General features: G+C 35.3%; 1 protein-coding gene across 1 annotated transcript in view; it reads left to right on the plus strand.

Annotated features, from left to right (window-relative positions):
- TRDN (triadin) overlaps positions 1–25,412 on the plus strand; it is a 297,181-nt gene that overhangs the window by 260,796 nt on the left and 10,973 nt on the right. Inside the window, 1 exon segment of the mRNA XM_044238841.1 lies at positions 706–746. Coding sequence (XP_044094776.1) covers positions 706–746 — 41 coding nt within the window.

Below are 25,412 nucleotides of genomic sequence, written 5' to 3' on the forward strand. Positions count from 1 at the left end.
CTCTCTCTTTCTGCCTGCCTCTCTGCTTACTTGTGATCTTTCTCTGTCAAATAAATAAAATCTTAAACAAACAAACAAACTGTATCTTTATCCCATACAGATATTAAGTTGGAATGCAGTTTTTAGACAAAAGTCATTTCCTAAGAAATCAAAATACTTCATTCTGATAAGGTTTTATGTTATTATACTAAACTTAAGTCAATTTAATTTATTTTGTAAAATTAGTAACAAATACTAATAAAAACAAGAATTATACCAATTTGAAATTATTAAATTAACCACCAGGTGGCGCTCCATGAATTGATCGTATGTAGTCAAAAATAATAAATTGCTTGAATTGGTTAAATTAGGAAAAATTACCACACTTTTCCCCCCCCCGGTTTTTATTAATTTTTTATTAGTATTACTTAGAGAACTTCTGAATCATAAGAAGTGAGCTCTTATTAAAGACAAGATGCCAAATTACTTAGTATGTTTAGTATGAAACTTTTTTAGCAAAGTGGATTTTAAAATCCAAGTCCTTTTGCTTGTTACTTTATAATTTACTAAGAACAAATGTTTCATTGCATATTGATAAAAGTATGTAACTATAATTGAAATTGAGAACAGATGAGAAAAATCGATTAAAACTCATTTGTATGGTTTTTTCAAATGCTGATTTTTCTCCCTGTGTCTTTGTATTCGTGTATGTGTATGTTTTACCCCAGAATCTGAAATTAAAAAAGATGAAAAGATGCTCAAAGCAGGTAAGGATACTTGATAAGATTACACATAACTAGATGTTCTGTTTGTTATGAACACAGCTAGTTTTATAATGAGATGGGTAGGGCCTTGAGATGCTCAAAACATTGCAAAAATACTGATGGACCACATCCCATTTATTTTAAATGTAATAAGCAATAAACTTGAAGGTATGTTAAAGTTAAAATAGATTCTTTGTTTTCTGGATAATGTCATCAAAGCGCTGGAACTATTAGCATATTGCTGGTCCTTATTCATCTAATGGGCAACAGAGCATTGTTTACAAAGTGCTAAGGGGACAATTTGAATTGCAGATCTACCTTCAGCCAGATCATGACAAATGCCTAAAAACTTATTCTTATGTTCATTGAACCTTATGAAATCACCTATATTCAACCATTTTTTAAATTTTACCGGAAAAACAGTGGTTTTGTATGGGTCAACCTAATAGATTCAACCACTTCCTTTCCCACTAATTAAATATGAAAATATTCTTTGGAATGGTAATCCTTTGCTTTCTTGGTCACCAATTTTCAAATCAATGACCAAGAAGGCAAAATAGAATTTCTGAAAACAGGTTCTGTGAGTGGGGAGGACAAGAGATTAGCAGGGTAGCCTTAAGACAGATGTTAACAGTTAGAAGAAACATCATAGAATGCAATGCAGAAAAATAAAACTAAAAATTCCAATTAGTAATGACAATATTCCTAGGGCTAACTAACCTTATTCCAAATATTTTATATCTATATGAAGATATTTATATGTCTATATTTACATATGCATAAAAGTTTACATCTCTATCTTCCCATACAGTGAAAGTTTTATGTACACACAGACAAACATATCATTGTCTTAAAGTATTTGTATATACTCATTTCTACAAAGTTTAACTTATATATAATACTCATTTTACCCTTCTATGTACATATTAAATATTAACTTGAATGATTGTCACTCCTTTTGAAAGTACTATTAACATAGCAAAAGGAATTCCTTGTTTTTTTAGTGAAAAAACATAGCCATTTTGAGTACTTTTATAAAATCTGAAAGCCTGCAGTCTCTGAAAGATAAATGGAAAAAAGTGACCGATTTTACACAGTGAGAAAAGTGCATAATAAAGATATGATATATTGAGTGTTAACATCAAAACTTATAACTGAGCTTTAGATATATTGACAGAAAATGGGAAACTACACATAAAAATTGCCCTATTGTTGTTAGCACTCTTCCTGGTGTCAGTGTAAGATTGCCAACCAAATAAAAATTACATGACATTACTCCTTCCTGTAAGCATAATGCTGTATTTGATGCCTTATTTTACTGTTAGTATGTAATGGGAAAACTAATATGCACTATAAATTTCCTATTATTAGTTTGCATTAAATATTTATGTCTATCTTATGTTATATTTATTTTTAACTTCCTGAAAGGAAAGAGAAATTAGCATTAATGGCATATGTTATATAATCAATCAACAATTTATTGAAAACATATATTATGCTTAATATCACTGCCTCACTGCCATATATTCTGGATTGTTCTTGGTGAGGCAAAACTTATAAACAAGTGATAAGATACTACTTCCGTCACAAGAAAGTAGAATCAAGAAACTAAACATGAACTAGCAAATGATGGCTACAAGACAATCATATTATAGATGAGTGTTCTAGAGGACTCAAGGGAGGAGTCCCCCCCCATGGTCTTATCTATCAAGGAAAACCTCAGGGAGATGATGGATTTATGCTAGGATTTTAGGAAAATTCAAGAGCAGCTGAGACAGTGGAAGCGGCACTGGCTTTAGACTGGAAAGACGTGAATTTGACTCTTTTGTCATTTGCTAAGGGCATGGCTTTACTCAAATTACTTAAGATTTCTGAGCTTCAATTTCTTTATCTATCAAATGAATATCATCATAACAAGCCAGCAGGGTTGTTAAAAAAAATCAATTTGATGCTTGCCTTTTGGTTTAGCTTTGGTATGTGTTCAGTCTATCGAGGAGTTAGCTCAGGGGAAGGACGGGCCTGCTATCAGCAGGAGGCTGTGAGGCGAGGACCAAGGACCAAAGCAGATGGTAGGCACCAAATGAGGAACAGAAGATGGCAAGACAGCAGCGCTGGTATGTAGCCCAAGGGGGCTTCTGGAAATCCAGGAAAGGGGGATTTGGAGGCCAAAGTGAAAAGTTTGGATTCTTAGAATATGACGTGGAAGAAGGGAGTAATATCATGAGGCATATAATGGTGTGTGGGGTGAACTCCTACAGAAAGAATTTTCAATCAGAGATTTGACTCGAGATTTTGCAGTAATCTAAATATTAAAGATGGGAGAAAGCAAGTAAAAGTAAAAATAAATAAAAAGTAAATCATAAGTAAAGATGAGAGAAATTGGTAGAGAGAAGAATCAATGAGGAAGTGAATTTTTTATTTTTAAGATTATTTATAGCTATGACTACACTGTGGAATTATTAGGAATTAAGTTTTTAAAAGGCAGGAACCTAGCAACCCCCTGAAAATACTAATAGCATCTTGTTATAGATTCTTTCAGTTACATGAAATCATACTCTTTGAAAACACAGTCATATTCTCTGTACTTCACTATCATTGCGTTTAGAACTGTCAAGCTGTTTCATAGGAAAAGACTAGGTGTTGATGACATTAGTTATACCGAACTCCAAGGTCTCAAGCATGGAAGGATGAGAAGGTGATCAAACGTAGAGGTTGCAAAGGCAGTGCAGGTGGGCAGATGCTGGTGGGACATCCACACAGAGATATCCTAGAGACCCTAGGACACTGGGAGCATTCACTTGGAACCCTCCGAGGAGGTTTGGTATGTGTGAATTTAGAAGTTTAGAGTTCAGAGGCAAAAAAGAAAAGGAGCTGTTTGAGAAAAAGTAACATGGAGTGGAGAATGAAGAGAAGGAAGGACAGCTTCTTGGAAAAGTTAAAGTGGGTTCCCTGGAAGACCAGGAAATACAGTGCTTCAGCGTCCCAAGCAGGGACCCTTTCAAGTGATATGTCCCCCTATAATGAGTCCGTGATTAAAGGAGTGAGACTGATATAAAGCAAAGGTCAAGCAAAGCTTTATTCCATGCCAAGCATCAAGAATCAGACTGAATGTTTGGGGCCACACCTCTTACAAGAGAGGGTGACCTTTCTCTGTTTCACAGACTAGTTTTTAAGGGCAAAGGCCATGCGCTTGGGTCTGGCCACGCACAAGTAGCCACTGAAATTGTAACACACAGAGAAAGCTGCACAGTGATGCTAAGTGACCAATTGAATTACGATTTACCCTTTAGTAGACATTTGACCTAGCCTATCACCTTGGTTAGAATTGGTGCCCAAAAGGCTCCCAAAGGGTGGGGCCCATACTCCTTAGTAGCTAGGGAGATAGTATGCAACCCCCCACTGATCAGATGTCTCCACCTGGCCTGACCCATTCTTGTATCTGGGCTTTGTTACCTGGGGCTGGTTTCCAGGACTTGTTTTTAAGTAAGTCCCCTGGGGGAAGGGAAGCAGGGACAGTTTAAGGGTTAAGCAACAAGGTTATTGTTCAACCTGGTTGGAAGCCTCTGGCTAAATAGGTCCTTACACAAGAACACGTGGAGAAGTCAGCAGTACAAATGTCTCAGAAAGATCATGAGACATGATGACTGAGAAAAAGTCATTATATTTGACAAAAACCTGTCATCTTGTGACCTTTAGGAGAGCATTTTCAGTAGACTGGTAGAAGTAGAAAGAGTTAACAAAGGGACTTATCAGTAAGTGGAGACAGAGAGTGAACCGCTTTTTCCAGGAGTTTTTGGTTAAAGAGAAGCAAAACATTTTATTTTAGCAGGTAGGATCAAGGAAACATATTTGTTGTTCTCATGTTGGTGATAGTCCGGTGGAATATTCCAGGGAGGGAAGGAACAAGAAATCCAGAGGGAGATACTGATTGGGAGAGAACTGTCCGCAGTTGAGAGAAGTTAGGATACTATAAGTGGAAGGAATTTGCTTAATTATGAGGAAGAACAAGAGACACCTGGGCTTTGAGGGAATAATGAAAGGGTAGATTAAATTAAAATTAAGCATCCATGAAGGAAGCCACTCCTGCAGAATGATCTTTTCTCCTAAAATCTCCGTGTGAAGGTAACCACTAACATGTTTGTTGCCAAAACCAGGGGATGGTTTTCTTGTTTCATAACATACTGGCTCCTGCACAATATTTAACCATGTTTACTGTCTCTTGTATCCAAAAAAAAAAACCTAAACAAAAAACTTTCGTCGGCTAAAACTAAACCATTTAACCGATGCTGTTAAAATATAAAACAACAAAAAATGACTACATTTTTAAATACTGGAGCAACATTTATAATGATTTATTTTTTGACATGGGATATTATTAGCCACCAAATTCCTTTGTTTTTTTTTACCCTCCAATGAAAATGATGGCAAATAGGATGTGCATTTCATTAGGTAATTGGAGAATAGCTAAGTGTTCTTTTCGGGAAGCAATGGATATTAATTATAAGTCATAATATAATTAAAAACACAAAAAAGCTTGCATAAGTAATGTAATAAATTATTTTTCTTAACTATCAAGAATATTAATATTCATAAACAAACTCTTCAGAGTTTTACAGCTGTTATTTCTGTCAAACATTTCCACTTGGTTATTCTGCCTACACCTCACTTTGTTTAAGATTGAACTCAAAGCACTTCCATTGTCTTTGTTGTTACTATGGTTGCTCCTTATCTCAAGAAATGAAACTCATGAGTCACCATTCAGTTGCATTGACTTAAACTTTGGAGTCATTTGCAGCTTCTCCTTCTCTTTCAGAACCCAGTGTCCAATTAGGTATCAAGCTATGTATCTCCCAAATTTGTGCTCCCCTCTTTCTTTTCCTTTCCTGGTAAAAGCATAGTTTTAGCTTTCATCATCTCTTACCTGAATAGATAAATCTGTGACTTAATCCTCTTGTTTCCATCTCCTCTTCATAGACAGATCCAACACACACCTACGCAAGTTGTTTTTCCTAAATGAGTATCTGCAGGGAACAGAGTCAGATCCATTGCTACTACATCAAACTAATCCCCACCATATTTCCTCCTGTGCTCTCCTTTCCTGTAATCCACCACTACCACGGCTCCCCATGCACTCACACAGACATTTAAAAAAGACGACCAGATCTGCGGAATTTTGTTTACTCAAAACTGTCTTTGAATATTTTTCCTTCACTTTGGGTCCATATTAAAAGCATCTTACCCACAAACCTTGCCTTCAGTCTTGGTGGCCCACTTTCCCACCCGCCACTGTTCTCTGCTTATAAACATACACCATGAGTTCTCCAGCCTTGGTCTGGTTACATACATTTTCCTCTACCATACAATCTGGTATCCATAATTATTGAAAAGGTTTCTTCTAACTGTGTATCTAAGCTCCTATGTTATCTCTGCTGTGAGCTGTGTAGTCTTCTCTAATTTCTGAGACAGGAAGTCATTCTGAAGCCACCATAGCCACAACATGTCGACAAAATCATTCTTATGGGAAGAAAGGAATTGGTTAATATTTTTTAAAATATATATTTTGACATCTGTCTTGGTTTTGTGGTATAAGACATGTAGAGACTGTTTTTTTTTTTTTAATGTGAGAGACTAACAAAGGAAAGATGAGCTAGAAAAAGGAGTTCTGAGACAGTAGATGTGATGAGACTTACAACAAATCTCTTAAGTGCTGAATCTCTTTTTCTTAACCACCAACAACAGATCTCATGCCAATCTAACGGACTTATTGTGAGGCTCATGTGATATAATATATGTGAAGGTACTTTCAAATCCATGAATAACAGAAAAATATAAAAGTTCGTCATCTATACCCTTGCTATTTCAAGTGTAGTCCTCAAAACTACAGCAACATCACCTGGCTGCCTGTTAGAAATATAGAGTCTTGAGTCTTACCAATAACTGCTGAATAAGAATTTAACAAGATCCCCAAGTCACTAGTATGTTCATTAAAATTTGAGATATGAGAGATGTTATGCCCGAGTTTTCACGTCCGAGAGACCACCAAGGAGCCAAGCACTGATGTAATCACACGAGGGTTTATTTGACAAGCTTAAGCTTGGGCCCAAGTATACCCATAGGGACTTGGACCCCAAGCCAGATTACAGTCAGAGTTTTTAAAGGCAGAGTAGGGGTGGACTCGCCAGTGGATGGGGACAAAGGGGGTTACAGATGATGTAAGTCTCTAAGGAATTTTGTTAGCGAGGTCTCCAGGACCTCGAGGGGCTAGCTGTTGTCTGAGGAAAGGTATAATAATATAATATATATAATAATATAATAAAAATCTTCTTGTGAGACCCTTTAGATGTATATCAGTGGGTCATATACTTGGGAATTTTCCTCAACACTATCTTGGAGGTTTAGAGATAAAATTTTCCTAAAGGAATTGTTAAAGTAAACTTACAGGATTCTGGTCAGACCTGTCAGGGTAGGGGGTCGGTCAGGCTAGGATTGTCCTTAGCAAAATCTCAGGGTGAGGGCAGTTAAATCCCCAGGGGAGAGCCACTCTATCTTGGGCTTGTCAATAGGTGAGGAATTTTAATGATTTTCTTCTCCCTCTGTCTCCCACATCAGCTAAACTTGAGGTGGGATGGCCTTAATTTTCTCGGCCTCCACAATAGATAATCTATTGCTGCCCTTGTCTCAGGAAGAAAAACATGAAGTTTCTCTCTACTAAAAACTTGGCTAATTTGCAGGACGCCTGTGAGGCTCAATTGGTTAAGCGGCTGCCTTCGGCTCAGGTCATGATCCCAGTGTCCTGGGATCGAGTCCCACATCGGGCTTCTTGCTTGGCAGGGAGCCTGCTTCTCCCTCTGCCTCTGCCTGCCACTCTGTCTGCCTGTGCTTGCTCTCGCTTCTCTCTCTATGACAAATAAATAAATAAAATCTTTAAAAAAAAAAAAAAAAAAACTTGGCTAATTTGGAGTGGAGTTATCTTTGGATGGTTGTTTCCTCACCAGCAGTGAAGACCTCACAAGTACTGAGCTGTAGTTGACATTGTCCATCTGCTGTTTCACTTGATGGATGATTTCTGGACTTTGGTCATCTGAGAAATGATTGAGGAAACATTATTTCTTATGACACAGCACAAGCAAACAAGTGCTGGACATATTTGCATATTCGTTTGAGCTTAAAAGGAATAAATAAACCTGTATTTGCTAGCAAAATGTGTATGCAAAGAGTAAGTTGTCTGTATATTTTACCAGCTGGCTAAGACTGACACAATTGGTGAATCACAACAGGTGATTTAGCCAGAGAAAAGCTGTATGTGCTCAGACTTATCAGTCATCAAAGTATCTGTGGCTCACGTCGCTCAAAGAACTTGCTTCTTATTGTTTATTCAATTTATGTCTGTCCTCATGTAAACTAAATGCAAGCAATAACTATCTAAAAATTACTACAGTGGTCCTACAAAAATATATATATATGTGTGTATATACTTTATTAACTGGATCTTTTGACAAGAGAAAATGTATCCTCCCTCTCTTCTTTCTCCGTCTCTTTCTTCTCCCTCCACCTCACACACAACTTAAATAGTATATACCTCTTTAAGTTAACCAGAAAGCATAGGCAGGGCTCCTATAAATTGCAGAAATAAGCAAATATCAATTTAATTAATGAAACTAAGTTATGGTAGGATCAGAGGCTGTTCAGTTCAATAAATACTTACTGAATTTCTACCATATATTTAAAAGTGTGCTAGGTGTTGAAGATATAAAGATGAAAAACATAAATTCTCTAGAAATATTTCATATCAAGGCAGTGATCCTTAAATAAAGAGCTAACAGTAACAAAAATAAATAGATATAATCAAACAAATAAGCAGGAAAAGTTGTGCAGAGTGTGCTTTCTCAATACAGTGGACAGTTCTATTTCTCCAGCCTATTGGTTCAGGGGAATTTTCCCAAAGGAAAGGACATATGAATAGTCTCAGAAAGTGGGTAAAGATAAGCCGAGTGAAGAAAGCCTGGGCAGGGCATCCCTGACAGGCAGATTCATGGAAGCCTCGACTAGATGGAACACAGTCAGGAGCACCGCGTAGGACAAGGATTTCACTCTCACTTCAGAACGAAGTGTGAGTCGAGAACAGGCAAGTCAAGGCTTACGAGAACAGCAACAGAAAAACTGTGCTTCCCTAGTTAGAGCTGTGTCCTTTTTGCTAAAGGACATTGGGAACAATTAAAAGTCTTTAAGCAAAATGAGGTATAGCTTAAAGTAGAATTTCAAAAAGTTGATGCTGAATAACCACAGAAACTGAAGATAAAAGGATGCCAATAGTTTCAGGAAATCCATTTTCTGGGTGATGAGATCTTGCACTGACACCTCTAGAGTTAGTAAAAAGATCTTGATAGAACATTAGTACAAAGGAAAAGAGGAGAGCTATTATACAAGTATTTAGGAAGTAAAATGGCCATAATTTAGGGTTGGGGATGAGAAAAATTCAGGATAACCCCCAGGTTTCTATCTTGGAATAGTATGTGAAAAGTAATGTCATTTACTGTATTTGGAATTTCCAAAAGAAGTGGCAGATTTAAGGGAAAAAAAGGAAGCTCTATATATTATGTACATTTTTGACATATATATTATACAATATTTTTGCTGAGCAGTTACAATGGGCTAGGCAATATTGTAAAGCACAATTATAAACACAATCAAGTTGTTTTGTGCTATGCAGGTGAATATAGTCAAGTTCCTGTCCTCCTAGAGTTTATAATCTATGGGGAAAAGAAATATTGAATTAGAGGTACCTGTGGGATAGGCATTTAGGTATGATTATCAGGCATCTGGGGAGAAAATATGGTAGTGGATGTGGAAATTCCTGGAAAAGTTGTGCTGGCTTAAACAATGAGAATTACTGACATCCACCAAGGGAATTGAGGGAGCAAGACCAAGGACCAAGGAAACAAACCAAGAACACTGATGTGTTGGGAGTCTATTGAGAAGAAAAGCTTGAAGGAGTTAATTATTTATTTTTTTAAGAAAAGAGGGAAGGAATTCTCTTAGAAGCTTGAGATATTGTTTCAGAAACTGAGAGGGGAAAGAATTTTAAGGAGGAGTCAAAGTGTCAAATGTAACAGAAATTTGCGGTAAGATAAAGACTGAAAAATATTCATTGAAATGTATGACATTAAGTCACTGATGATCTTACAAGCAGTTTTAGTGGAGCTAAATAAGAGGAAAACCAGATTACTATAGTTTGAGGTGTTTAGTCGGAAGCCAGGAATTGGGGCCAGAAAATATACATTATATACCTTGTAGAAATTATAGACTATTACTTTAAAGACTTCTCTGAAAAAGGAGTAAGTGTGAACTCCTTAAGTAAACAGCATGGCAAAGTAAAAAGAGAGTAAGATGTGATATCAGAGAAACTGTTGTTTTAAATGGTTCCTAATCTATCAGAGATACAGCAGCAAACATCTTTATAACTTTACAGGTTTACAGTGTCAGTAAAACACAATAATGCATGGAAAATTGTTAAAAATTAAGGCATGCACTCACTTCCTTTTTGAAGACCTGAGAGAGAAAGGATTTGTGTATATAACACCTAAAAGTATTTCATTTTGTTTAAATACTTACCACAAAGATCAAAACATTTCCTTTCCAATATAGATCTTCTCATCTGTTACTTGTTTATTTGTTTAATATTACCACAGGGGTTCATGTAGTACCACTTTTAATTTTAAAACCGTGAAATAAGTCCTTCTTCCTTAAAAACCATGTAATTTCATACGGTTCAGCTAAGGGTATACATCAATAACATTATTGGTGTGAAGTTTTTCTTTGTAACTATAAAGTGTGGGAGGATGTCCTTCAGTTTAAGTAAGCTATTTCTTGCACTTGTGTTTGGCAGTGTTTTGCATAGAAGATTAGTTATAATTATTGGTACATGAAAGAATTTTGAGGTTAAGTAAGTCTGGAAAAAATGCTTAGAGTTTATCATATATATGAACACATTAAGGAAGTCTGATAGAAAAGAAACCAGATGAGCCTTTTTTTACCCAATGCTTTTCAAATTTATTCAACCATGATATCTTTTCTATAATATAATAGCGGTGTTCATCTAAACGCACTGTGAGAAATTATGTCTTACATTTACTTAAAAGATTTGGGGAAGCAGTAGAGCAAAGATAATAGAATTTTTAAAAAATGAGTGACAACATGAATTAAAAAAAAGAAAAGAGAAACAAAATGAGAAAGACTGGAGATAATGTTCAGTTGTATTGCAATTAGAACAGTAAAGATATGCTAACATGTATAATTTATTTATAACCAGACACTGCTATCTTAAAATTTCATTTTTTTCCTGCATAAATAAAAAGACAGAAAATTCTAATGTAATTTTGGGGAGCAGGGGTCCTCATTCTCTTGTAGGATAAAAATTGTATTGAAATTATACTAATATGGAAAACTGAGTAATTATTGGCAAGTGACAGTGGTGATAAATACTTCATAAGTATCCCTACAGACTCATGTAAATCTTTAAGACAGCCAGTCCACCACCATTTCTATCAGAACTAATGTTTTCTGCATAGTCAACAATTATGTGTCATTATAATGTGCTGGGAGGGTTTATTACTGAAAAGAAACAATGAATCAAGAAAACTGTAATGATTTTTTTTACTATGTTCAAGGACATTTATTAAATACCTTCTAATTCAAATCTTGGAAAATGAAAAAAATAACTAATATTGATGGAGTGATTAAATAATCAGAAGGACTTATTCAGATATATAAAACGTAATTTGATGTCATGATAATCTTATTATCATAGGATCCATTATTTTGCCCAAGTTAGAGGCAAAGAAGCTAATATAAGGATCAAATGTTACCCCAGGTTACAAAATTCATAGAAGACCCTGACTTCTTTCAACATGTCAATAACCTCATTCACACACTCCACTTGAACAAAAGACTTCCAGTGTCACAAATTGTCCTCGTTGACTTCTAAGTAACCTAAAATGTAGTATACCTTCCTCTTGCCAACATGTCCTTGATACAGTTTACTGCCAAATGTAGAACCTCAAGTATACTATTACCATTTTATTCTCAGAATAATGGAGATGATAGAGGAGGCAGGAGAGGGAGGTGGGTGGAGAACAGCAACAGAAAACCTAAAATACAACATTTGAAGTTGTTTTGAATTATAAGCCTTCTATTTTGAATTATAAGCCTTAAATCATTCTTAGACAACAATTCTAGATGATACTAATAATAAAGCAGGGCAGGGTACTATATGTTCCTTAAGACTGGTTGATTGCTAGTTTGTTTCATGTATTTCCTCTGCCTCCCAACAGTTCCTAGCACATAATAAGAGCTCAGTGAATGTTTCTGAATGAACAGATGAGTAAGAATTTTAGTTATACAGTCAAATGGATCTGGAAGCCTGTTTCCTAATTTACTAAATGGATAAACTTACCTTATGAGGTTTATTATAAACGTTAAAGTATTTCATTTAAAATGTTTTGCATGGTTCTGGGCACAAAATAAATATTTAACATGTTATCTTAAATTAGACTCCTAAGTACAGGAGAAGGCAAGTTTCCAGAATGAAGATTTAGTACAGTCTTTCAAAATTTGAGACAGAATCATTGGCTCTATGGCTTACCAAAAGGAAAGAAAGTTTTGTTTTGTGGGAAAAAAAGATATAACCTTTGTCATGCTTAACTTTTGATTAACCACTTCTGTACTAAAATCTTCTCCTTTTTTCCTATTTTTAACGGTGACTTGAGTACTATGTCTTAAATTGTTTACACAAACTCTATCTTCTGGAGACTGGGGATGTAATATTTCTTAGTCAATTCAATCAATCAAATATAGTCCCATTAGTTGCTTCCGAATCAGTCTATGACAGGTAGAGTTTTTCTCAGTTGACTCATGCTGTGTGGTTCCTAAGGAAGTTGTCTTTATTAAGAGAAGAAAATGGTTTCATGTATTTATTTTTTATTCTATTCAAGTCTTTTTCAGTGTTCCAAAATTCATTGTTTATGCACCACACCCAGTGCTCCATGCAATATGTGCCCTCCATAATAGTCACCACCAGGCTTGCCCAACCTCCCAACCCCCTCCCCTCCAAAACCCTCAGTCCTTGAGAGACTGTGGACTCTGAGATGGTTTCCTTTAAAACTGTTAAACTGTACTTATGCATTAGTATAAACAAAGAGTTATTAACCACTATTTAGATATGTAATTTTCTTCAGAGGTTACAGTATATGTTTTAGAATTCCCCAGAAGTCAATTTTTAGTTTTCAGCCTTCGCCCAGAATGATTTCCTTCCTTCTGTAGTTTATGGGAATCAAAAAATGATCTTTTTTATAGTCCTTTTTATAAAATTGTCACTGAAAATCCTCCTTCTCAGTTGCAACCAAATCTAAAAGCTAATTGAGGGAGATAAGGTGGTAATGAGGAAGGTGGTAATGAGACTTGAATTGAGATGTTTCAGGGAGGCAAAAGCAATACACTGCAGAACTCTTTATAACTTGCCACAGAAGAAGATGATGGTCTGGCTCTTCTAAATTAAAAGAAAAACTCAGAAGCCTCTTAGACACTTGCCTGTTAAGAAGTCAACTCTATTAGAAAGGTCTCTGATTCCAGGCCAATTTGTGAGTTACTTTGACAAAATATTGCAAAATTTACAAGAGTCAGTTCCCCCATGTTAATGTTTTGTTTGGTTTATCTCTTCTTTGCTATTGTAAGATATGCTAGTTTTATTAATTATTTAAACCTAGTCTCAATCTTTTTTTTTCTTTCTTTCTCCTATGACTGGATATGCTTGTTTACTATTTGTAACACAGTTTATCATCCAGCTTTCAAAACTATGTTCTTAGATCAAATATTCTTTTGGTTTTTCAGTTTAGTGAATCAACAAAACATTCACACATGGGAATATTTCTCAAGCCTATGATGACTGGTTCACACTTGTGAGATGCTTGAAGGAGGGTTGATATTTAATAATTGAATCATATTCCAAGAGGAATGTTTCAGTTGCCTCTTGTGGACAAACATGAGGAGTTTTTTCTTTTCTTTCATATGCTATTCAAATTTAGCTCTCGATAACATAAAACATGTTGAGAAAGAAACATAGTACTATTTATTTGAGTGTAGAAGAAGAGAAAAGAAATAATATTAACTACTGTCTCTTTTATTCCCACATTTCTGGTTTCAGAACAGAATATTCTCAAGTTCAGAAACTGAGATTGATGTGACCAATAACAAACATGGCAGATATAATGGTTTCTTTGGGGCCAGGCCTGACAACTTTAGACAAGACCAGCAAAGTTTAGTCATTTTGCCGAGCTTTCCTTCTCACTAACGCTCCATCCCCACCCCATACTTTAACCAATGCCTTGACTTTTAAAATAAGAACTGAATCTCACTTGTGGGATTCAGCATGGTGGGAGTTAATTTCTTATTGTCTCCTTTCTTTCCTAGGACCCATTTAAGGTATCAGGATGTGATGCAGTGATGTTTAGGGTAATATGATTGAGTAAATCTTAATAATTAAAACATCCTTAAGCCAGATAGTGCTAATCAATTGAAAATGATCAGGAATACATATTATATATAGAACTGCCCAATAGTCACACCGAAACATGGTATAATTTTCTCCTTTTCATAGGTGAAATAACTATAACTAACATTAATGAAAAATTCCATACATAAACTCTGACATATTTTATTTTCCCATACCCCAAAGCAAGATGATTACAACATAATTTTGAAAAATCTCCTATGTAGAGAAAAAAATGGAAGATTTCTGTTGACGGTATGTTTCAGTGAAGGGCTACAGAGTTAAAAGAACTCTCTCTTTCTTGCAAACCCTTTTCAGATGTTTTAGCAGCATCTTCAGTGAGTCATTAGTGGGAGTATGTTTAGTTGCATGCATTGCTCAATAGAGTAACCCTCCATTTACATAGAGTTGTCACTTGTTCATTATAGACAATTATTGTTGACACTGTGAAACAATGCACAAGTGCTAAGAATACAAAGATGATGGTTGTGTTGCTCTCTCTGCCTAGTGAATTTCACAATTTATTTGTGGAAGACAAATGAGTAAATAATTACAAAGTATTGCAAATAATTACAATGTACAGAGATGATGGTTTTATTACAAAGCTGAGAGTACAGATTAAGAGCATCTAACTCTTCCTGGAAAGAGATCAGGAAAGGCTTCCAGAGGGAGACAACAGCTGATCCGAGACTTGACAAATAAGCATGGTATGGTGAAAAGTGGCAAGAAGAGGGCAAAAACATAGGGTGATATGATGAGGAATGAAAATGATATATTTGAGTCTCTAACAGAGGCAGGAACTGAGAAGGAAATGAACAAGTGGAAGTACACTCAAGATACATTTAGAAAATGGAATCAACAGGGCTCTGTTAAGAGCTGAATAGGGATAACAAAGCACGGAGAAGAATTTTGGATGATTTCCAACCTTCTGGTTGGAATTGTAGATGGAATGTAGTGTCATTTACCAATATGGGGAATGTGTTTGGAAGAGAAAAGGTTTTTTCTTTTGGAAGTTTGATATGAGAGTCAGTGGTAGAGTAAACCCGTTTATCCTTATATCTTCTGTATTCTCCCAACTTTTTGAAATATATATATATGTACATATACATATATATATAATATCAGAATTGATATCCTTTCTATGCTCATAAAGAGAGGTACCTGGCATGGCATCTCAACCAAATCTAATTACAATGACTGTCACCAGAATTCAATTCATTCGTAAGAATTCAGTTTCTCAGTTAATAGGTTAACCTTATAGGCTAAATATTCTTTGGAGACTGGAGTGCTTAGCTTGCACTAAATGCTAGGTGAATGATTGAATAATTGATTGAATAATTGAATAATCATGATGTGTTGTCAGTGTTATATTAAGTTTCTTACCAAAAATTTAAAAAGGCTTCAAAGTAATGGTTCTGATTATCTTTCTCTATCTTTCTACTGGTAACTTCCTCTGATCTTTCACACCTAATCATGGTGCAAACAAAACATTGGCTACTAACTGTTAAATCAACATCATTTTAAATCCCTTTGAACATCAAGGAGTGGGACCCCCCCCCAAGGTACCCTCACCATTTATTTGAGGCAAAATATAAGATAATAGAGGAACTGTGAATGGATTGTTCAAGGGTAGCTACTTGAATAACAAAAGAGTTTTCATAGAAAGTTATTTAATACAGCCTCAAGAAAGTTGACATAATTGGTACCTAGAAAATTTAGTCCGGTGCAAAACCAATAAAGAATGAAAAGTCATTTCTGTGTATGAATGTCACTGGGTTCATGTACCTAGGAGGTCATATTACCACAGATCTTAATATGATAAACCGTAAAGAACTTTCTAAGCTCTGCCTCAATATATTGTCAAATATTGCTGCTTTTAAAATTAAAGGACACCATGAACAATGTTTTAACTTCTTACCACCAGATTGCATTTCCATCAGTTTTAACATAAACTAAAATTTCTTCCAGAAATTTAGTTCTAATTGTCAGAGGCCATCCTTGCTTACCAAGTGGCTTTTAGAAGGTTAATTTTAGAAGGTGAATTTTCAAAGCATTATTTGTAATTTATTTTTCAGATTTATAGTACTACATAAATGATGCTAAGCTTCACATAATTTTACATTAAATATCTAAAAATATATTTGTAAACATTAGATAAATGACAATAAGGTATTGTTTTAGCCAAGTACCTTAAATAGTATATTTGATTTAAAAAAAAAAAAAGATCACCTCTATATGTAAACATGTCCACTGGTAAAAGAAGATTGTTTAGTCAAATTCATAAACAAGTCAGACAGCAATTTCTTTTAGAGTTTTATAATATATTTAATGTTTAAACTTCCATTTTAATTTTGTTAAAAGATTGCAAAATCTCATAAAACATGTAGCTGAGTAACAGTGGCTTCTAGTAAAATATAATAAGGTTACTGAACGGGTTCAAGCATTCCGTAAGTGTTGTTATGATATTCTCCTCCAAATGGCTTGCTTATTCAATATCTATGGTACAAAGTTTGGATATTAATCTTCAACTTAGTTGAAAAGGTAAAGTGCCTGTCTGATAGTTCTTTCTGGTGAAGATGTAAATCTACATCAGAGTCAATTTTTGCTCTGTACTAATAAATAACTGTGTAAATAGATACATTATATCTGGAACAGAGGCACTGGTTTTAGAAACAAAGTTTGTTCTTCTCTCTTTGGACTTAAACATGCTTTCAACAGCAGAAAATTTATTACGAATTGAGCAAACAGATTTACTAATGAGCAATAAGCTCAGAAGAAATTAATGCTGCAATTTTTTAAGTTGATTATCTGAATTGTGTCTCCTTTGTAAATGATTTACTATTTAGATTTAAATTAATACTTAACATAATTGTATCACTTTACCTGAATGAGATCTTAGAAACCATCTAATCTAACTTCCTCCATTTTTCTTTTTGTAAATGAAAAACCGAGGAAGTTAAATGGCCATGTCAAGCTTCCATAGCAAAAGAGTATTTGAGTGAGAACCAAACCCAACCTGTAAGACCTCTTATCTATTGCTTGCCCCAGCACACTACACATTAAGAGTTTCTGATTATACTAGATCAATATTTTATTTTTTGTCAGATGTTACTTTAAAAATTCCTTAGTATTTATAATTATAGATGTGCTATTTACTTTTTTATGTAATTTGAAACTGCTTTGATTTTTATCATTCATGTGTCTTATATTTTAGAATATTTTTTACTCATTTTTTCCTTCTACTTTCTCTTTTATTCATTGAATATGACCATTTTTTTAAGTCAATGCATAGTAGAAGTAGAAATAGGAAATATTACATTGATAATTTCATTCATTTTTTAATAAAATTCAAATACAAAAATATAAAATATAAAAGCCATAATAAAATTATAAAAAAACTAAAATTCCTATAAATAGATAAATACATGTATGTAGATACCTGTTATATTGCTTCTTACTATTTGAAACATATTCTGTGATATGGAGCCAGTTACTATCTCCAAGAAAACATCAGAATTACAATGGTTTGTTTTCTTTGTAAAAATAAAAAATTCTGGCATCATATGAATTTGATTTCATATCACATCCTTTATAGATCCCAATCGCAAGCATCTGAATAGAATATTACTGTCATATATATTGAAAAGTTGAAACACATAAGCATGTTCTCTTTTTGGCTTTATCCGTTTATGTCTCAGTAGATTGAAACCTTTCTCTTTGATTCTAATTAAGCCTTATTTACTGAAATGTAACATAAACAATTACCTAGAACTCAAAACTGCAAAAAAAAAAAAAAAATAGCCACAGATTTTGTTAAATGAATAGTATTAACAAATGTACTCATGGTTATCAGCAACTTCAAAGTTCAATGTGTGTCTGATATACCTGGAGGGCTGGGCTCACCCCCAGAGTTTATGATTCTGGAGGTCAGGGGTGGGGTTCAGCATGTACATTTCTTTTTTTTTTTTTTTTTTTTTTAAGATTTTATTTATTTATTTGACAGACAGAGATCACAAGCAGGCAGACAGGCAGGCAGAGAGAGGGAGAGGAGGAAGCAGGCTCCCTGCAGAGCAGAGAGCCCGACACGGGACTCGATCCCAGGACCCTGAGATCATGACCCGAGCCGAAGGCAGCGGCCTAACCCTCTGAGCCACCCAGGCGCCCCAGCATAAGTTCCCAGATTATGCTATTGTTTGAGAACCACTGCCTTATAGAATTCTCCTCCAACAAACGATCTACACTGTTCTTACACTTATTGCTCTCTAAATATGGACCTTAAGGAATATATAGGCTCAGATAATGTACAAACAGACATACACATGTACTTCATTCATATATCTGCACATGTGTTTTCCCGAGAAGCTACATAAGATTTTAAACTGATACAATGCCGTCTCTTAACTAAATGTATGAGATCATGAGAAGAGCTTAAAGAACATGTGGGAATAATATTAGCAAGATGATGGTATAGAAATTTCTGGTGTCCATTCCCTCCTCAAAACATCAATTTGAAAACTGTCTATACACAAAAATACTTTCACAAGAGCTAAGTATTCCAGATGAGGAATACCAACCCCTCTTCCATACCTGGTCAGCTTAGCACAGAAAGAGAAATCCTCCCTACGGAAGAAGAAGAGTGAAGAGAGTACTCAACTTTGCTACAGACACCAGCATTGGCCTGTGCCAGCACCAGGTTGATTCTCAAGGTCCCATGTGGCTGCCATGGTACTAGGCACCCAGACCACCCTGGACCTGACCAGTTCCCACAGCCTCAAGCCAGCAACCCAGGCACAAGATTTCTAGAAGACCCCATGAATCTGCTGCTGGCCCATCTCAGCACTGGCAAACTCCCCCAGTCTCCAGGATCCAAGCTTGCCCCAGCATAGGCTGGGACCTGCAGCCTCAGGCTCTATGCAAGTTCCCATAGATCAAGACTCCTAGCCTAATCCTAAGCCAGGCAAACCCAATAGACCCAGGGCCCAACAGGGCTCCTATAACCCCAAGCTCCTGCCCTCCCTAAGCACCAGGTCATTTTTGGTGGCTTTCTGAGGTCTTGGGTTTTGGACTGGATCTCAAAGTCTTAGGCTCCTGTCCTGCCCAGGACCAGGCCAGCTCACATGACCTTAGCCTCTAGGCTGACTTCTGTGAAACCAGACTCCTAAACTATCCTAGCCCTGGGCCAGTCCCCAAGACTCAGATGCCAAACCCACCCCAGTGGTCCCTGGCACATAGTCAAACCCCTGTAGATCCAGGCACCAGGCTATTCCCAATGGACCCAAACACAAGGCCTGCCCACCTGCTAAACCAGATACCAGATCTGCCTGCCCAAAGACTCCAGTAGTAATCCTGCCCACGGACACCATGAGATAGCATACTCAGAATCTCTGGATGAGCTGACTGGTGAGAAGCTTTGCCTGCTGAAGCCAATCTGTAAAGACTAAAAGAGGTAGCTCCTTACTCAAATATGCACATACCAACACAGAGACAGAAGGATCATGAATAATCAATGGAATACGACACCACCAAAAGAAACTAATGAAGCTTCCATGGCTGACCCTAAGGAACTACCTGACAAAGAATGTAGAACAATCCTCTTAAAGAAATTCAGTGAACCACAACAAATTAAAAAGACAACTAAATGAAATTATGAATACAACACACGGACTAAAGGAGAAGTTCAAGAAAGAAATAAAAACCATTATAAGACAAACAAACAGAAATCCTGGAGTTGAAGAATGCAGTGACTAAACTGAAGCATACAATACAGAGCTTCAATAACAGATTTGACCAAACAAAAGAAGGAATTAGTGAATTAGAAAACAAGTCATTTGCAATCATCCATTCAGGTGAGCAAAAAGAAATAAGAATGAAAAACAGTGAAAGCCCATGTGAATTGTGGAACACTATTAAAAAAACAACAACAACAATCTATGCATTACTGGAATCTCAGGAGAAGAGAAGGAGAAGGACAAAAGTTTATTTAAGGAAATAATGGCTAAAAATATTACCAATCTGGGGAGAGATTTGACCATTTAAGTTCATGAAGCTAATAGGACAGACCAATTTCCACCCAAAAGGATCTTCTCCAAGGCACATTATAATGCAACTGTCTGAAATCAAAGATAAAGAAAACTTTAAAAGCAGAAAAAGAAAAAAAAAATTATATATAAGAGGACACCTCTATATCTATCAGCAGAAATCTTGCGGGCCAGGAGAGAGTGAGATAATATATTCAAAGTGCTAACAGAAAAACCACTGCCAACCACTTATGTTTTGCCTGGCACAGTTGTCTTTCAGAAATGAAGAAGGGATAAAGACTTTCCTATATTAAAAAAAAAAAAAAAGGCAAACTGAGGGAGTTTATCTCCACTGAGCCTGCTTTGCAAGAAATGCTGAAAAGAGGAATTCAAGCTGAAATGAAAGGATGCTAATTAGTAACATGGAAGTATATGAAAATATAAAACATACTGGTATAAGTAACTATATCAAATAGTTGAAGGACAGAAGTATTAAAATAGCTATTGCTATAATAAGTTCTTAATGGATACACAATATAAAAAAAGGTAAATTGTGACAACAAAAACATAAAATACGGGGATGGGGAATAAAAAGGGAGAGTTTTTATATGCAATTGCAGGCAAGCTTTTATCACTTTTAAAAAGACCGTTATATTTATAAGATATTTTATGGAAACCCCATGGTAACCGCAAAGCAAAACACTACATGAAATACCTGAGAAGATAAATATAAGAGATTCAAAGCATACCACTATAGAAAATCATGAATTCACAAAGAGTGGCAGCAAACAAGAAAGAAAGGAACAAAGGAAATACAAAAAAGAGAAAGCAAAAATATGGCATTCCTAAGTCCTTACCTAGGATAATTACTTTACTTTAAATAATACTTTAATGGAATTACTTTAAATGGAAGTGGATTAAATTCTTTATTCAAAAGAATGTGTATGCTGCCTGCCAACAAGAGACTCACTTCAGCATTAAGCACACAGATAAGCTCAAAATGTAGGAAAGGAAAAAGATATTTCAAACACATGGAAACCAAAAGAGACCAAAGGTAGTTATGCTTTGTCAAAATAGACTAAGAAAACTATAAAAAGGCAAGAAGGCTATTATATAATGATAAATGTGTCATTTTTGAAGGGGATAAAACAACTGTAAACATGTATGCACCCAACATAGCAGCAACAAAATATATTAAACAAATACTAAAAGAATTGAAAGGAGAAATAGACAACAATGCAATACTAGGAGAGGACTTCAATATTCCACTTTCAACAATGAATAAATAATTTAGAGAGAAAACCAATATGAAGACATTGAATGTCAAATGTGTCCTAAACCAAGTGCACCTAATAGACATATAGAAAACATTCCACTCAACAGCAGCAGATTATACATTCTTCTCAAGTTCATTCTCCATGATAGGTCATGTTAGGTCAAAAAACAATCTTAGAAAAGGTAAGAAGATTGAAATCATACCAAGTGTCTTTTCCAACCACAATAGTATGAAACTAGAAGGCAACAGCAGGAGGAAAACTGGAATATTCACAGATGAGTAGAATTAAACAGCACACCCCTGAACAACCAATGGAAAAAAGAAGATATCAAAAAGGAAATTAAAAAATATCTTTGAAACAAATGAACTGGAAGTTCATATAAATGGAAACACAACACTTAAACCAAAATGTGAGGGATGCAGCAAAAGCAGTTCTAGGAGGGAAGTTTATAGACATAAACATCTATATTAAGAAAAAAGAAAGTAAACAACCTAACTTTGACCTCAAGAAATCAGAAATAAAGGGATAAACTAATCCTAAGGTTACCAGAAGGCAAGATGTAATAAAGATTAGAATAGAAATAATCTTGGAGAGGACACAAATAAAGTTATAAATGAAAGAGCAGACATTATTCTGATACCACAGAAACACAAAGAATCTTATGAGACTACTATAATTGTATGTCAACAAATTGAGCAAGTAGGAAAAGTAGATAAATACCTACATGCATACAACCACCAAATCTGAATCATGAAGAAATAGAGAATCTGAACAGATGGATAACAAGGAGGTTGAATCAATAATCAAAAACCTCCCAACAAGGAAAGGCCTAGGATCACATGGTTTCACTGATAAATTCTATCAAACCTTTAAAGATTTAATGAAAATCCTTCTCAAACTTTTACAAACAGATTGAAAGGAGAGAAAACTCCCATTCATCTTATGAGGCCAATATTATCCTGATATCAATGTCAGATAAGGACACTCTAAGAAAAGAAAACTATAGGTCAAACGTCAATAACATTGATGAATATAATACAAAAATTCTCAACAAAGTACTAGCAAACTGAATTCAACAGCACATTAAAAGGATTATACACCATGAGGAGGTGGGATTTGTCCCTGGAATGCAAAGTGGTTCAATATACACAAATAAATAAATGTAGTAAACTATATTAATAGAATGAAAAATGAAAATTATATAATTATCTCAGTAGATGCAGAAAAAGCATTCAACAAAATTTAATATCTTTCATGATAAAATCTATCAATGGGGGGGCACCTGGGTGGCTCAATGGGTTAAAGCTCTGTCTTCAGCTCAGGTCATGATCCCAGAGTCCCCACATAGGGCTTTTTGCTTGGCGGGGAGCCTGCTTCCCCCACTCTCTCTGCCTGCTTCTCTACCTACTTGTGATCTCTGTCAAATAAATAAATAGACTCTTAAAAAAAAAATCTGTCAATGAGTTGGGTATAGAAGGAATGTACCTCAATGTAATAAAGTTTATACATGAAAAATGCAAAAGACAAATATTGTATATTCTCACTCACATATGAAATATGAAAAAGCTGAACTCATTGAAGTAGAAAATAGAATGGCAGTTGCCAGGAGTTCAGGAATATGGGAATTGGTGTGATATTGGTCAAAAGGTACAAACTTTCAATTATAAGATGAATAATTTCTGAGGATATTATATATAGTATTGTGAGTACAGTTAATCCTGTATTATATAATTCATAGTTGCTAAAAGAGTCAATTTTAAATGTTATCACGACATACACAAAAAAGAGATAAATATGCGAAGTGATAGACATCTTACTGAAATTTGTTGTGGTAACTGTTTTACAACATATATGTGTATGAAACCATCAAGTTTTTTACACCTTAAACTTACATATGTAGTATGTCAATAATATCTCAATAACGCTGAAAACACACTTAGAGTTTAGTGGTGAGATTTAACTATCAAGACTTCTTAGCACTAATCCTTCTGTTCTTTGTGTCCACTGACTACCACAAGTCATTAAAAAAATCAGTCTCAAGCCTCTTGGTGGCTCAGTTGGTTAAGTAGCTGACGTGATTTTGGCTCAGTTCATGATCTCAGAATTGTAAGATCAAGCCCCACATCTGGCTTGGAGCTCAGAAGGGAATCTGCTTGAGATTCTCTCTCTCTCCCTTTCTCTTTGCCCTTCCCCCACCGTGCACATGTGCATGTGAGCTTCCTCACTGCTGCTCTCAAAAAAAAAAAAAAAAAAAAAAAAAATCAGTCTCGGCTGCACTCTATTTTGGGTGCATATCTTGAAATGTTTACTTTATCCCTGTAGGATAATAGTCCTCACACTTAAGTGATCATTAAAATCACCAAGAAAGCTGATAAAAGACATTGGGGAGGGTATGTGCTTTTGGGTAAATTGGAAGGGGAGATGAACCGTGAGAGACTATGGACTCTGAAAAACAATCTGAGGGGTTTGAAGTGGCGGGGGGGTGGGAGGTTGGGGTACCAGGTGGTGGGTATTATAGAGGGCACAGCTTGCATGGAGCACTGGGTGTGGTGAAAAAATAATGAATACTGTTTTTCTGAAAATAAATAAATTGGAAGAAAAAAAAAAAAAGAAAGCTGATAAAAGAGAAATTGCTGGGCCCCACCCCTAAAGTTTCTGATTCAGTGAGTGTAAGGTAAAGCCCAAGGATTTGTACCTCTAACAAGTTTGCGGATGCTGCTGCTTCTGTTGCTGCTCCAGGGAATTCAGTTTGGGAACCGCTTCTCTAGGACCTAGACTGACAAGGATATCTCAGAGGGAAAATGCACAGAAACATAACACACATATCGCCCTGTATATTTTGTGAAGTCTGGTGTATTTATTTTGGAAAACAAGAAAGTAGTCGAGATGATTTCTAAGATCCCTCCACTTTAAAAATTTTCTCATTACATGTTGTAAAATTTATAAGCTCCTACTGATTTTATATCAAATTCTTATCTTATATTGAAATTTAATGGTCTATTTAATGATACTCAATTAGATTATCTAAGTAAAAATTTTCTGAGGTCTTCATACTTACATGTCTAAAATAATACTACATTTAAGCATTTCACAAAATTCAAATGTTATGATGTTTAACTGAATTGTCTTTACTAAAATTAAAGTATAATAAATCCATATGGAGGGATCTAATTTCCTCATTAGCTCCAATAACGAGGCAGTTTCTGTGATATTAATCAAATGATGAATTTTTTGAATAAATTCATGAAAGTGCAGTTTCCAACTTCTGCTTGTGAATTTTATTTTTCTTAGTTTTGAAATTCAAAGTCAAAATGACCTCATGATGAGTAGGCTTTTGGACACTTTTGATTGGTTATGTTGTATATCTATCATATTGTAGAGGTGGTTAGAGTGTTTAAGATAAACATAGCATAGAGATAAAGCTACTTCATTAGTGAATTAAGATGGCTATCTGATAATATATTTAAGAGATGTTTAAGTATTTGTGGATATGTGAATTAGAAAGATCATTAAATGGGCGCTTGGGTGGCTCACTCAGTTAAGCGTCTCCCTTCAGCTCAGGTCATGATCCCAAGGGTCCTGGGATGGAGCTCCTCATTGGGCTCCCTGCTCAGCTGGGCGCCTGCTTCTTTCTCTCCCTCTGCCAGCCTCTCCTCTTGCTTGTGCTCTCTCCCTACTCTCTCTGTGTTAAATAAATAAATAAAATCTTTTTAAAAAGTCCTTTAACGAAATTATTCCATTATTGATCAATGTTAATAATTAATCAACTTAGATAAAAATATGTTAAAATGCAGATAATTCAAAAGTCTTTATTGACATTACTCTGGCCCAT

Source organism: Neovison vison, chromosome 1 (genome assembly GCF_020171115.1).
Source record: "Neovison vison isolate M4711 chromosome 1, ASM_NN_V1, whole genome shotgun sequence".
Taxonomy (NCBI): Eukaryota; Metazoa; Chordata; class Mammalia; order Carnivora; family Mustelidae; genus Neogale; species Neogale vison.